Here is a 13,787-nt window from a genome sequence, read left to right as displayed (position 1 = left end):
TTTGGATCTAGAGGGGAAATAAACATGTCCTTCATGTAGAAAGGGGATGCGGTCATTTGGTCTAGAGCATGATGGTCGACAGTCATTAGGTCGACATCATTAGGTCGACATGGGAAAAGGTTGACATGGGGAAAGGTCAAAAGGTAATTTGTCCGACAGGTCGTCAGTTCGACAGGTCATTATTTCGACAGTCAAAAGGTCGACTTGGGGTTTTTCACTGTTATTTGAGCCAACATGTGCCGACTGGCGGTATTTCATGCCCTACCCATCCACTAGGGCGTGGTGGTAGAATAAAATAGTGTGTCGAGCATAGTGAGGCACTGTGCCAGACGCATCGTGAGCGAACTGTGTTGACATTCAGGTAAAAAAAACCATGTCTACCTTTTGACTGTCGACCTAGACATTGTCGAACGAATGACCTGTTGAACTAATGACCTTTCGACCTATAACCATGTCAACATTTTCCCATGTCGACCTAATGTGTCGACCATAATGCTGTAGACCAAATGATCCCAACCCGTACTAAGACAATCTGGCCTGAACATTAAGAATTTCCCCCAACCTATTTAAAAACAATTAAATGTAAGACTTTTTGTTCTCATCCCTGTAGTTCTGTATATGTGAAGAAGAAGGGCGATTTCAATATTATATAATACAGTCCTACTATCATATTATCAAAATGTATAAGGGGACGAGTCTTCTACGGAGAGACACCCGAGGGTCTCCTTGGCACAGAAATTGCTTTGAGAGTGAAAGCTGCTAGAAATTACATTGCTTCAGCCACTTAGAGAAAATGTTTACAAGGTATATACCAAACGGCACTTGGCCCAACCAACGTGTGCCGGATCTTCTCTAAAGTGGGGTACACACCAGGACGATTTGGCCAAAATGAGCCAATTTAGATAGAATCTCGACCGATTGTATGTAAATTGCCCATGTTTTTTTGGGGCCATTTCGCTGCCGTTTTAATACGGTCCCGCGGGTCATTAGGTCTTTTCTGAGATCATACCTGCAGCAGGTAGGATCTGAGAAACGACCATTGTAGTGGGTGCGGGTCGCGATCAGATCGCGATCACATCAGGTGCCTTTTCTGTGCGGGTCGGCGGATCCGTCAGCTCGTGAGCGGGACGTACGTTCCTGTGACGACCCGTTTACAAGCAGCATTGTGCTGGTGTGTACCCAGCATAAAGCTTCTAGTGTAAAGACCCCCATGCACTTGTCCGACTTCTGGGAGGCTAAAAGTGGAACGCGATTTCCCCTGAACTCCCCGGCATCTTCCCGGGCTGCAGGATTGCATATGACACATTATATGCAGTCCCTGTGCATATAATGAATCATATGTGATCTCAGTTACGGCATTCGATAAATCTTCATGACAGCCATTGCAAACTCAGGCTCCTATGTGATCCTATGCACAGGGCACCGCGCATCAGAAGAATTTCAACACTTTCCACCCGATTTCTAGGCCCGATGCGTTGGAACTGGGTGAAAAGGGCCCAAATCGCACAAGTGTATGGCCATCTTTAGATGGACAATTCAGGGCTGGAACTAGGATTTCCGTCACCTGGGGCAGGGGCGAGCCAATCCAACATTACAACACAACGCATGCTACAATTACCAGAACAAACCTACAGTGTCTGAACCCCAGATGACCCTGTAATAACAGTCTTGCTGGGAAAATCTCTTCAACCCTTATCTAAATCATTAGATAAGCTCATCATTCATCTCTGCTGTGCTGCCAAATTCCAACTTTCTAATAGAAGAGTCCCCAGCAGCTGGAAAACTGGCACTAGGCAGCATTTGGTATATACAGTAGCTGGAACATATCTCAGCATTATTACACAACTGGACACTCGGTACCAGTTTACTCATTTTCCTCCCCCCTTGTTCTAAGCGGTTTGCATCCCCTAGTGCCTTCCTCGTTCTCTTGAGTAGCCTTCCACTCCTCTTCTAGTCTTTCATCCGTTTTCTTTCTCTCATAATGTGTCATCTAGCACATTATTCAATTATATAAAAGCTATTTACAGCAGAGAATATTGTGATTAAGTATGAGGACAGAATGGATCTTAAGGGGCCTACACACCCGGAGATGAGTGTTTTGTGCAATGCTAGATCGCACAGCACACATCGCTGCACAGCGATGTGCTGCGGAGCGATTTGCCAGGGCCAGTGTTCTGCAGTGTCGATAGCGTCAATGTGGGGATAGCGACACATGGGGACGTGCATGGCTATCGCGAGTGATGTAGGGGAATTTTGTAATCGATGTAGTGAAATTGCTCAGCTCATTCCTATCCAGTACATAGATAAGCCTTCAATTCATTCATTAAGTGTATGCACCTTTCTTATATGATTGTCAATGATAAATAAATTAAAAATTAAAAAAATACTGTAAACACATGCAAAATCGATACGACTTGTTAAAAAACCCATGTTAAGGAACATTGCAAACACTGCAACCACCATATTCTGCCAGCTCCTGTGTAGGATATACATGGAAACCATTGGATGTCACCGTCGATGATCGCATGACGGCGCAAGGGTTAAAGCAGTCTATATTCTTCAGCTATAAAAGCACGGCTATGTGGCTTGATAATCCATGTAAAAAAATGTTATTTTTGGCATTCTTATTGATGAAAGGAAAATTAGAGAGGTAATTGCACAGGGCGATAATGCATGCAGTGTAACCATGGTAGCCTACTGCATCACAAGCCTCAGCAAAAAAAAAAAAGAAAAAAATTTGAAATAAAATCCAATATTTGCTAAATGTTTCCTTTCAAAGAAAAATGGTAAAGGCTTTGGGTGCAGCAGCATCATCATAGGTTTAAGTGTATTCATTAGATGCAGCCTTTGCTGACTCCCAGGAATGTTTATTTAACAGGACCACCTGGCAGCTTTTTTTTTCTCTGTATAAATTCCCAGAGTAAATCGGTTATTAAATAAATTGCCTTAAAAGTGCTATAGGTTTAGTTAGAATGGAAGCCTGCATAACTGTCCGATATACTTATATAAAAAAAAAAAAAGAAAGGAAGAATATAACCCCCCCCCCCAAAAAAACAAAAAACGCTCAAAGTTTTTGGAAGCAGCACCACCGAGGGATCCTCTGTTAGATACCCCTCTGAAACCCCCCTTTCTTTCATATATATATATATATATATATATATATATATATATATATATATATATATATATATATATATATATATATATATATATATATATATATATATATATATATATATATATATATATATATATATATATTTTTTTTTTTTTTGAGAGGTACATAACAAAATGTATTAATAGGCTACTTTATATTATACATAAACATTATTATTATTTTAAGTTTAACTCAAGCAATCACTTGGTACTTGTATATTATCACGTTGCCCATTAAGTAGTTACGTACTGTCCTATTCAGCGTAGTGTCCCTTCACCATGACGGCGGCAGTTCACAGCGCCCGTAAAGTAGTTTATGTAGTCAGTCAGAACTCTTAGGGGGTGTGGCGCACGTGCGTCTTGTGCACAAAAAAAGGACAGGACGCATTTGCCAGTGCCATGTCAAATTCTGGCAAATGCCTCCATTTCAAACCCGTACTATCCATGTCAGCCCGAAGTGTGGTGAGGGGACACATTAAGCATCTTCCAAACCTGTTTATACCCCCACTATCCCCATTGGCGTGGAGTTGATTTTATAAAGTGTGGCGAGCGCAGCGAGCCACCGAGCCCGAATCCTGGCAAGGGGACGTGGAAAACGAGCCGAAGCGTGGCGAGGGGACGTGGAATACATGTGAAGTAATCCGCGTCCGCTCGCCATGCTTCAGGCTGGTTTTCCACGTGCGCTCACCACACTTAATAAAATCCACTCCACGCCGACGTGGATAGTGGGGTTATGAACAGGTCATGAAGCGGAGACGGGCAGGGTTAATGTCCACAGCCGCAGAGTGACTAGGACGCTCGCGCGTTCAACTAACATGAAGCGCCTCTCTACCGGCGTCCACCAGGGTTGGGGATCTGTCGGTTACTGGCGATGTATGTGAAGAGCGTCCTCCGATGCTGTTCCGGCATCTGCCAGCACACCCGACCCTGTGGACGCCGGCAGTTTTACACTACGCTGACTTACTACAACTACGCTGGCTGACTACAAAGCTCTGACTATGCCAACTACGTTGCGCGCACCTGCGACGTGATAATACACAAGTACTATCACTTTAATGGCAAAAGAAGACAAAATAAAAACTCAGAATTGTGAAATAATAATAATAATAATAATAATAATAATAAATCCATAAGTATAGTAGATAAATAAAAGTATTGGTCACCTAGTCAACACATCTGCTGAACAAATACATGACCAGGCAACTTAACTAGGTTCTAGTATAGCGGATAGACCCTTGATGGCTAATCTTGACACTCCAGCTGTTGCTGAACTACACATCCCAGCATGCTCTTCATCAGATTTAGCATGGCCAAATAGCAAAACTGAAGCAAAGCATTCTGGGATGTGTAGTTCAACAACAGTTGGAGTGTAAAGGTTAGCCATCAAGTTGATAGACAATAGCGTGGTCGAGCGCGTTAGTTAGACGCCACTAGATTACTCCATGGTTACCAATTTTTTTTAAATCCTCTTGGCAGATAACCAATAGGAGGTAGGATTCATATTAATTCCAGAGCCAAAACTGGAGGTAAACGTGTCACACGTCATTATAGAAGTGATTCCATTCTCGGCAATTAACGCGTATGTAAACCTGTCACGTATATGGCTGGCAGATGCCAGTGAAAATAAGAAACTCGCAGCCATCGCAAACAACTGAACTACCCCCTATGATTGATAGATAGATATTTCCCTATTGTGAGGTAACACAGTATTAAGGGCCTACAGACCATTATCTTTCCTTTATCTTAATCCCATTCTGTCCTGACGGAAAAGTCTAATTCACATAAAAACTGGAACTGTATCTCTGGCAGCACTTGCTGAACATGGCAAAGTCATTCTCAAGGTGTAACCTTAAAACACATTAAAAAAACAGTAAATGACTTAATAATTTAGATCCATTTAGGGAACTTTATTGCATATTTTACAGTAACAAGCATTTGGGTGGACATTTCACTTTGAAGATGAAATAGAAAAGTCCGACCGAATAAATTATGTATTTTTTTCCCCTTTTTTACAGTAATTGATACCAGAGGGCAGAAGAGGCGGCTGTCTTGAGTGAAGGGAGTTATTGGGGGTACAGAGTCCCCCACTTATCATACTTGATTTGTCTCCAAGCACAGCTGATGTATTGCAAATCTAATGCTATTCTCTAATCTCTGATTAATCAGTGGATTATAATACACACAAAAGTTTACATTTTGGATATAATATATACTTGTATGTGCCTGATAATGGGTATGAAAATGCACTTGAATTGTCACATCTCTTCAAACTGGAATAAAAAGGAACCTTTTCATATGGTATTCAGCACTGAAGAATACCACGGACAGTGGTCACAGGAAGCGATAACTACGTTCTCAAAAGCCTAGATTTCACTGACCAAACCACAAGTGAACATAAATGACTGTACCAATTGTGTCTGCAGTGTTTTTAGTTCTGCTTTAGGAATTAGATATCGCTTCGCTACACAGCAATTACATTATTATGGTAGAACACGTACAGCACTAGATATATATATATATATACCATTTGTGATAAATAACATTCATTTTGTCCAACTTGTCATACCAAGGGCTCAAGTCCCAAACTATAGAAGTTGCTGGTTTTAATTAAGAAATAGCAATAACACAATATCCAGCAAATGCTGAAGGATTGAGGGTGCCGGACAGTGGTATAGGAATACAGAGCGTTTTTCATTAGGGCAGCAAAACCGCCCATACAGCCCTGTCGACCTTTGACCCAAGACAGTGTGTGACAGGTGACCACGTTTTTGGCACAACGTAAAGATGCATAATCGGGAACCATCCAACAACCAGACCACATGTTGTACATTCTTGTGAGTTGCATGTTCAGAGACAGGACCAGCACCACAGACTCCTGTTACATAAACCAGCTTACTCCCCGGTTTATCTCCAGTATAAACTTGCAGCTGCACATGAAGTCTAGTCAATATATCCATGACAGTCTCCACAAAGCAGTTATCTCCATGTACCTTCCAACCTAACTCTCCCTTCTGGCGCCTAATAGTGTAACAGCAGCAGTAAAATATTTCTTCTGACTGAACAGAGACAGAACTGAGATGTTACTACACGTAGCACTGTGCATACACTATGTGGCCGGCCAGATGTGTTATTGTAATGAGTGAATTATGCCACAAGGCTGTCTCCGTGCACCAGATCCCAGGCGGTGTATACACATGAGATTAGAAATAGGTGGCTGGGGTACACACCGAAACTACCATGATCGTGCGACGGCCGTGAAACAATTTCCTGAAATCGTACGATGGTCGCACGATTGGATTGGAGCACACAATCGGTACCCAATCCAACGTAGATGATGAATCTTTAGCGCAGCAGGTAAAATCTCCAAAGCGACCAAACGACCGGCGGGACGTGCATCGGATTGGAATCGCATTGAAAACATCTGCAATTCTGCTCTTTTGACAATCAGTCGTTCGATGCGTCAAAATTGGAAGAATTGAGTTCAAATTGTTCAGGTGTGTACCCAGCATTAGGCAAGTCACTTTATCATGCCTCGCCTATGTACCTGTGGCCACATGGGTATCTGTTATTAGTATCATCCTTTATTTACCTGGCACCAGGAGGGATCCGCAGCGCCCAATTACAGAACACATAAACAAATAAACAAAACAGTGACTTAAGCCATGTACACATGGAGCGATTCTTCTAAGCAATTTTAAGTAGGTTTGTCTGAACCGCTCTGTGTATACACAGCAAGCGATACCGATATGGCAACAATATTTTGACTAGACACTGCAGTGTCTATTTGGCTGTACACGCGGGCTGCCGCTGGGGATGGCCGCCGGATTATCTCCGGCAACAACAGCGCAATTTTGACTAAGCAAAATCGCTTAGTCAAAATCGCCCAGCTGTCAGCCTGTGTGTACACCTCTTTACAGCTGAACACAATAGAGGACAAGTACAGGGTACATAACCATAGGTGCATCAGCAGAGGACACAAAATCAGCATTAGTGTAGCAGAAACCCAGAGGATTTGGTGCCATTGAAGATGGTTTAAGAGAAGGAAAATCCATCAGCCTACAAATGTTTGTCACTTGTACACTACTTCTGTAGTAGTTACTACTTAAAAATGTTACATTATACATCATACCTTTAGGGCAGGTATTTTTAAGGGACAATTGTTTCAATAATTGATAATCAGCTCTAGTTTCAAATAAAATGAAAACCTTGTATTTTGTCATTTGGGTTGTATACAGATTTTTTATACAAAAATGCCTTCCTTAAAGGCCCACCTATTAAAAACCAAGACACTGTGCACAAAAGCTTGTTACAACACAACAGAACGGCAATTTTCTGGACTGCCTGCTGCTGATAAATCAAGAATGGATTCCTACATACACAAGAAAACTCAGCGCAGGTCATGGTACATAATGTAAACTAAGTGCTAGTTTGTCCACATGAAGATGCTTTAGGTCTTCTAAGCGGGCGGAGAGGAATATACAAGTCGAAACAAATACATTCAAGAAACAAAAAGGTGCTACAAAAACACAGTAAAAAACACACAAACAATGGAACAAAGAAAAACATCCTCAATGCAGCAGATATTACGATTTTTAGACAGATTGAATTATGAAGCACTTTCACAGAGAACTGTAACTGAAGTCAGCAACAAATCTTAATTGTACATGACTGGGGTCATTTTTCTGGCCCAGGCCTTTGTGAGCCTTACCCTCTAGCCCCCAGTGACAGACACAGTGTATTATGGGCTTCCACACAGACGTCGTACAAGACAGAACAGGTAAATAAAATCACCATACTATGGCTTTGAAGCATTAATACATTAATATCCACAGAGGTAACAGTAGTCCAGGAATACATATTTTATGCTAATTTTTAACAAAGAAACTTCCACTCATTTCATGGTTTTATAAAATGTACAATTATTCCTAACAGTAACAAAAGCATCCTAAAAAGTAATGATTGCCTGCAATTATTTTGGTTAATTCAGAAACATGGTTGTTGGTATAGGGGGCATTAGAAACTCCGTGACCATTAGTGGTATAATGTGATTTGTACTGCTGAGAGAAAGCACATCCTATGCCAGACTGGTACCCGACACCTCTATAACCGCTGAGCGCACTAATAACACAGGGCAAGAGGTCACCTGTGGTTTATCCATGACCCAAATGCTGTGAACCAAAGCTGGGAGCAGACAGAAGAACAGGGAAAATCTCACCGCTTCATAAAAGTATTTTGATGACAGGGATTCCCAAAATCATTGGTTTGGCATTTCTTTGTATACTGTAGTAATTTCAGTCTTCTTGGATTTTTTAATGATAAATGTAAATTTCGACACCATTTATACTTTCACATCTATTAGGACACCAATAGAGGTCTGCTTTTACCGGATTCTTAGTTGATACCTAGTCTCTCGATAACCAAAATAATTCAGCAAATCCCATAGCAACTACCCAGCACCTGCCAACCGCGAGTCACTCAACGGATCATCCACGCACAGACGGACCTCGTGTGCAATATATATTATATATAATTTTATTTTTTTTCTTATATAGCGCAGCATATTCCGTTACGCTTTACAAATGGAAACCGTGATAAAACAAACTGGGTAGTAACAAACTGACAGAGGTAGAAAGGGCCCTGCTCGCAATCTTACATCAATGTATTATTAATAAGGCCTCAAATAAGGAAGAAAAAGGAATTCGTTACATCTATTCCTGCTTACAGGGGTCAATTCTATTACAAGCTGGACTTGCCCCATAATGACCCAATCTCACCCCAACTTGTACACAGCCAATGGTGCTAGGAGCAAAGGTCTGCAAACCTAGCAGTACAGTAAGTGCTGCATAAAGCCGCACTTATGGGGAGATGTATCAAACCTTACAGAGATGAAGTAGAGAGATTACTGTCATTTTTTTCAAATACGGCCTGTAACATGTCAGATGTAAGCCGATTGGTTGGTACTTTCTCTCTCCAAGCTTTGCTAAATCTCCCCCTTATTAGTCACGCCTAATTGAACTAACTCCTTCATGCTCATATGTCTGCACCAAGACAATGAATTATAGGTAGATATTAGTTGTTAGTTATGGATTTCAGTTGCAAAAAATGAGAGGAAATATGAATAAAGCCCCATACACACTAGACAAGAAATTAAGCGATATCGATATCATTTAAAATAAATGCTATTGCATACACTCAATATCGTTATCTATGCGGGCTCCTGCACATTGTTAACAACCCCCCTACCCCGCCTGTTAACCATAAAGGTCGACCTTGGATATATATGTTCAGCTGGTCCCGGTAATGTCACTAAATGATATTGTTTGTTGATATCGTTCAGTGTGTACACCCAATATCGTTTGACCAGTAGCACAGACGATATAGTACAATATATATATTGATGATGCAAGTAGTCGTCTTGTATGGGGCTACAGTGATAGCAATGCAGAGACTCTACCTTCTTTCAAAAGGTGCTTGTAGGTGACAACCATATGGATGAATGAATATAATCACGGACATTTCTATTCGCACCTAGATAGATAGATAGATAGATAGATAGATAGATAGATAGATAGATAGATAGGATAATGATGTCAATAATAGACTAGAATGGTATAGTGACCAGACCAATAACAAGACCATGACAAGTGACCCCAGGGAGAGCCCCCAGCTATAAGGAGCAGTGCCTGTTTTGCTCTGGGGGGATGCGGAGTGTGCAGGAGGAAGCGCTGGGATGTGTGGCCGTGTCATTCCACACCAGAGGATTTCCTCCACACTCCGGCAGGAAAACAATAGGCAGCTGCACATGTGTGCAATAATATATATATATATATATATATATATATATATATATATATATATATATATATACACACACACATACATACATACACATATAAAGACAGACAGATAGAGATCTAGCTATATGGATAGATATAGATTTATACTGTAGATAGATACACACACACACACACACTCCAGCAGCAGCAGCAGCGGTATATGTCAGCGCTAGTGTCCCCTCACCCAGTCCTCGAAGTGCCGGCTCCCGTTCTGCAGCAGCTCCTCGAACTGGATGGTGCAGTTGGCCACGAAATCGTCGTAGCCGATGGGGGCATCGTGGAAGACGGCCAGCTCGATCTTCCTGCCATTGCAGACGTCCGTGGAGAAGTCGTCGTGCCAGGCTGGGCTGTTGGTCTTGGGCTTGGTGGCGGTCTGCCCTATCCGGGAGTCATCCACATTGACGGCGATGTAGGGGTCCAGCAGGAAGGTCTGGGGCCGGGGACCCACCGCATGCCGCAGGGACCACGCCGTGGGCTTCAGGTTCACCGCCTCGCAGATCCGGATCTTCAGCAGCCCATTGAACACGACCATGGCGGGCGATGCGCCGTCTCCTCAGCGCCGATCGGTGCTCGCTCCGGGGCTGTGTGACGGGGAACACGGGGGTGGGGAGGGAGGGGAGATGGGGGGGATCCTCATGTAATATCCCCGGAGCTGGCCGCTTGCGGGCTGCTGTTCTCTCACCCACAGCCGCCGCAGAGCATCCGTGCTGCAGATGTGCCCCGAGTCCTCCTCTGCGTCCGCGCACAACGCCCGGGGGCCGCTCACACCCGCTGCTGCTGCTGCATCATCATCATCAGAAGGAGGAGGAGGACATCCCCGGGGGCGCCGCCGCTGCTGCTGCTGCTTCCATGCAACAGACAGGAGCCTGGGCTGGGCCGGCTGCAGGAGCCAGATTCCCCGGTGGTGGTGCTGGAAGAAGGAGGCTGGTGCTGTTGCTGATGATGATGATTAGCAACACCCCTACCTCCCCTCCCCTCTCCTTGTAATGCAGGAAATGCACAGAAGACGTCAGAGTGTTAGTGTGTGTTGTGTGTGCCTGTGTGTGTGTGTTGTGTGTGCCTGTGTGGGTGGCATATACAGAGATGCAATGGGCATTTCACCACAGTGATGGGCAACTGGAAGCCCCCAAAACTTCATATGCAACACGCAGCTCCCTCCTGCTCTGATGTGATATTAGCCGTGGCTGGTAGAACTTGTTAGATAGGCCTGATGCTGTGTTATTATAGCTAGTAAGGTTAGAGGGCCACACAATGTCACTTCTATACAGCACCTGGCAGTGCAATGCACCAGAGGAGGGGTAGGACTGGCAGCAGCCTGGGCACTGCTCGAGAGATTGTCACATATCATCAGGCCACTGCTGGCACTGGTGATAGATACTGGTTCGGGTTGATCAGTCGATAGTAATTAGGTCGACAGTCAATTTGTCTACCACCGTTGGTCGACATGGTCAAAAGGCTGACATGCACTCGTTGATATATACAGGTTTTTCAGCGTCAGACCACAAGGGTTGTAATGTTAACACTTTAATCCAAGGGTCCTCAAACTATTTTGCTCTGGGTCCCCATCAGACAATAAAAATGATGACAGGACCCCAGCAATTTACTGCAGAAAGACTTCACATCACATGTGTAGTCAGCAGATGGCAGCGTTGTGGAGGCACAAACTGTGAGGAGTCTTTCAGACTCTTTAAATCACTGACTGAGATGAGAAAAGTCATCAGCCTGATGGTCAGCAACATGGAGTCGCGACCCCATGCTGAGAAGGTCGGGACCCATTTTGGGGTCATGACCAACAGTTTGAGAACCGCTGCTTTAATCATGGTGACATTTTAGTGTACACATGATGAATGTCAACATGCTACACTTCAACATTATGACCATGAGGCAGCTCTGTTGTTGTCTGAGGTGACGCAGCCCCTTGAGGTGGGTACACACTACATCATGTGTCTACCCATAGATATCAGCTGTGCCAGCATCAGCGAATTCTTATACACTTGCCAATGCTGGTGGCAATGACACACCACCGCCCCATGTGACGTCAGCGACCCGGCAATAAGCCGGGTCGCTGCAGGAGCTTTCAGACCGCAAATGCCGGGATGGACCCGTGTTAGGACCCCGAGGCGTGACACAGCATTTGCAATGTGTGTTATCAGGTAGCCATGACATGGTTCTCTGTCATAGATCACTTATACCCTTTTTACATCCAAATCCCGGATGCGACCCAGCATTTGGAACACCGATCCAAGCCAGGTCAGATCTGGGATTTTCACCGTTTACACTGCGGTGCCTACCTACAGTGTAAACGGAGACGGCGCTTGGAGATGACATCGGGCGAGATTCTCTATTACAGAAATGCGGTAAAAACCCCGTTATCGGGGTTTTTACCGCATTTCTGTATTCTCTAACCTCCCTCCGCAGTGTCACCGCTGCGGAGGGAATCGCCAGCAAATGCTGGCGGTTCCCTGCAAAAGCCTATGGGCTTCTTACCGCAGCGGTGTGTGAGGGATCCGTCACGGATCCCTCCCAGCATGCCCTGCGGCCGGCGCGTCAGTCTGCGCATGCGCAGACGGACTCCCGGGTCATAGACCCGAAAGTCCAGCAACGGCGCCGCATCGCAAGGGACAGCTCTTACCGCAAGAGCTGTCCCTTGCGTTAATGACCGCATATTTTAGAGAAATGCGGTGGCCGGCGAAGAGGGCTGCGGATTTTAGAGAATCCCGCCCATCATCTCCAAGCGCCAGGATCGCTGATCGCCCAGCACCAAGGTAAGCTGCTGGGCTTCCCCCAGCCCCCGTGCACACCCCCAGCCCCGTCCATGAGGTGAATGAATGCCACACACAGGCATCCATTCACCTCCTCTCTGCTGATGTCTGCAGAGTACAGCAGACAGCAGCAGAGGCTGTGTGTGCCCCCCGTCAAACCTGCGGATGCTGCGGTCCGGAATTTGGGCTCCCCCCATTGATGTAAACGGGAGCCGGGTCGTAAGACCCAGCGTACCCGTTTACACTGTCCTCTACCCAGGTCCTGCCCGTATTCTACCCTGGTCAGGACCTGGGTAGAAGTCCTGTGTTGACTCGGGTCCACGAGGGAAAAAACCTGGGTTTTTGCAGTGGTATAAAAGGTGTATAATTCTTCTCCCTAGAATGTCACTTTCTCAGGAAAAAAAGTTTGCATTCCTGAATCACTATGGGTGAAGATCCTCTATGTATCTACAAAAAAACATTTCATAGCAATTAGGTCTTAATAATTAATTTCTCTTCCTTTGTTCATTCAAGTGTCCATCCACATTATTAACTATTTGGTGATTATACAAATACCAGCTAATTACTGCAATATGAAATGTCATTGAAAATAATAGACAAAAGCTAAAAGAAATGCTGTATAATAATGCAACACTATTTAAACAATAAAATAAAAAGTATAGATGTATATTATTTTTCACCCAAGATGCTTCACTGCATGTATTTATTAATATAATAAGGAGCTGCCATATAATACATTAGTGCCCCTAGTGGCCAAACAAATATTACAGGCTTGGTCAGACAGCTGTCAAAGCATGTTGGGGCCTGTAGTTTTGCTGGGATACGGTCGTTTTATCGAATGACATTAGGTCGAATGTCATTTGGTCGACCCCACTAGGTCGAATGTGTAAAAAGGTCGACATGGGTTTATGTCGAACTTCCGACTATGTCGACTGCCATTAGGTCGAATTGCTCTTTTTGGGTTTTTTTTGGTGCCGACATGTGCCGACAGGCGGTGGTTCATGCCCTACCATCCACTAGGGCGTGGAGGAGG

The 13,787-nt window shown here is 44.2% G+C and overlaps 1 protein-coding gene across 1 annotated transcript in view; it reads right to left on the bottom strand.

The window, feature by feature from the left end:
- Positions 1–10,967, bottom strand: part of PRKCE (protein kinase C epsilon) — a 316,511-nt gene extending 305,544 nt beyond the window's left edge. The window contains exon 1 of the mRNA XM_083175726.1: positions 10,177–10,967. Coding sequence (XP_083031852.1) covers positions 10,177–10,524 — 348 coding nt within the window. The 5' untranslated portion in view covers positions 10,525–10,967. The remainder of the gene's footprint in view (positions 1–10,176) is intronic.
- Positions 10,968–13,787: the final 2,820 nt, after the last annotated feature.

The sequence above is a fragment of the Crinia signifera genome, chromosome 3 (genome assembly GCF_055691185.1).
Source record: "Crinia signifera chromosome 3, ASM5569118v1, whole genome shotgun sequence".
NCBI classification, from domain to species: Eukaryota; Metazoa; Chordata; class Amphibia; order Anura; family Myobatrachidae; genus Crinia; species Crinia signifera.
Note: the sequence above shows the minus strand (reverse complement) of the source record. Positions and strands in the feature narration are given on the sequence as shown.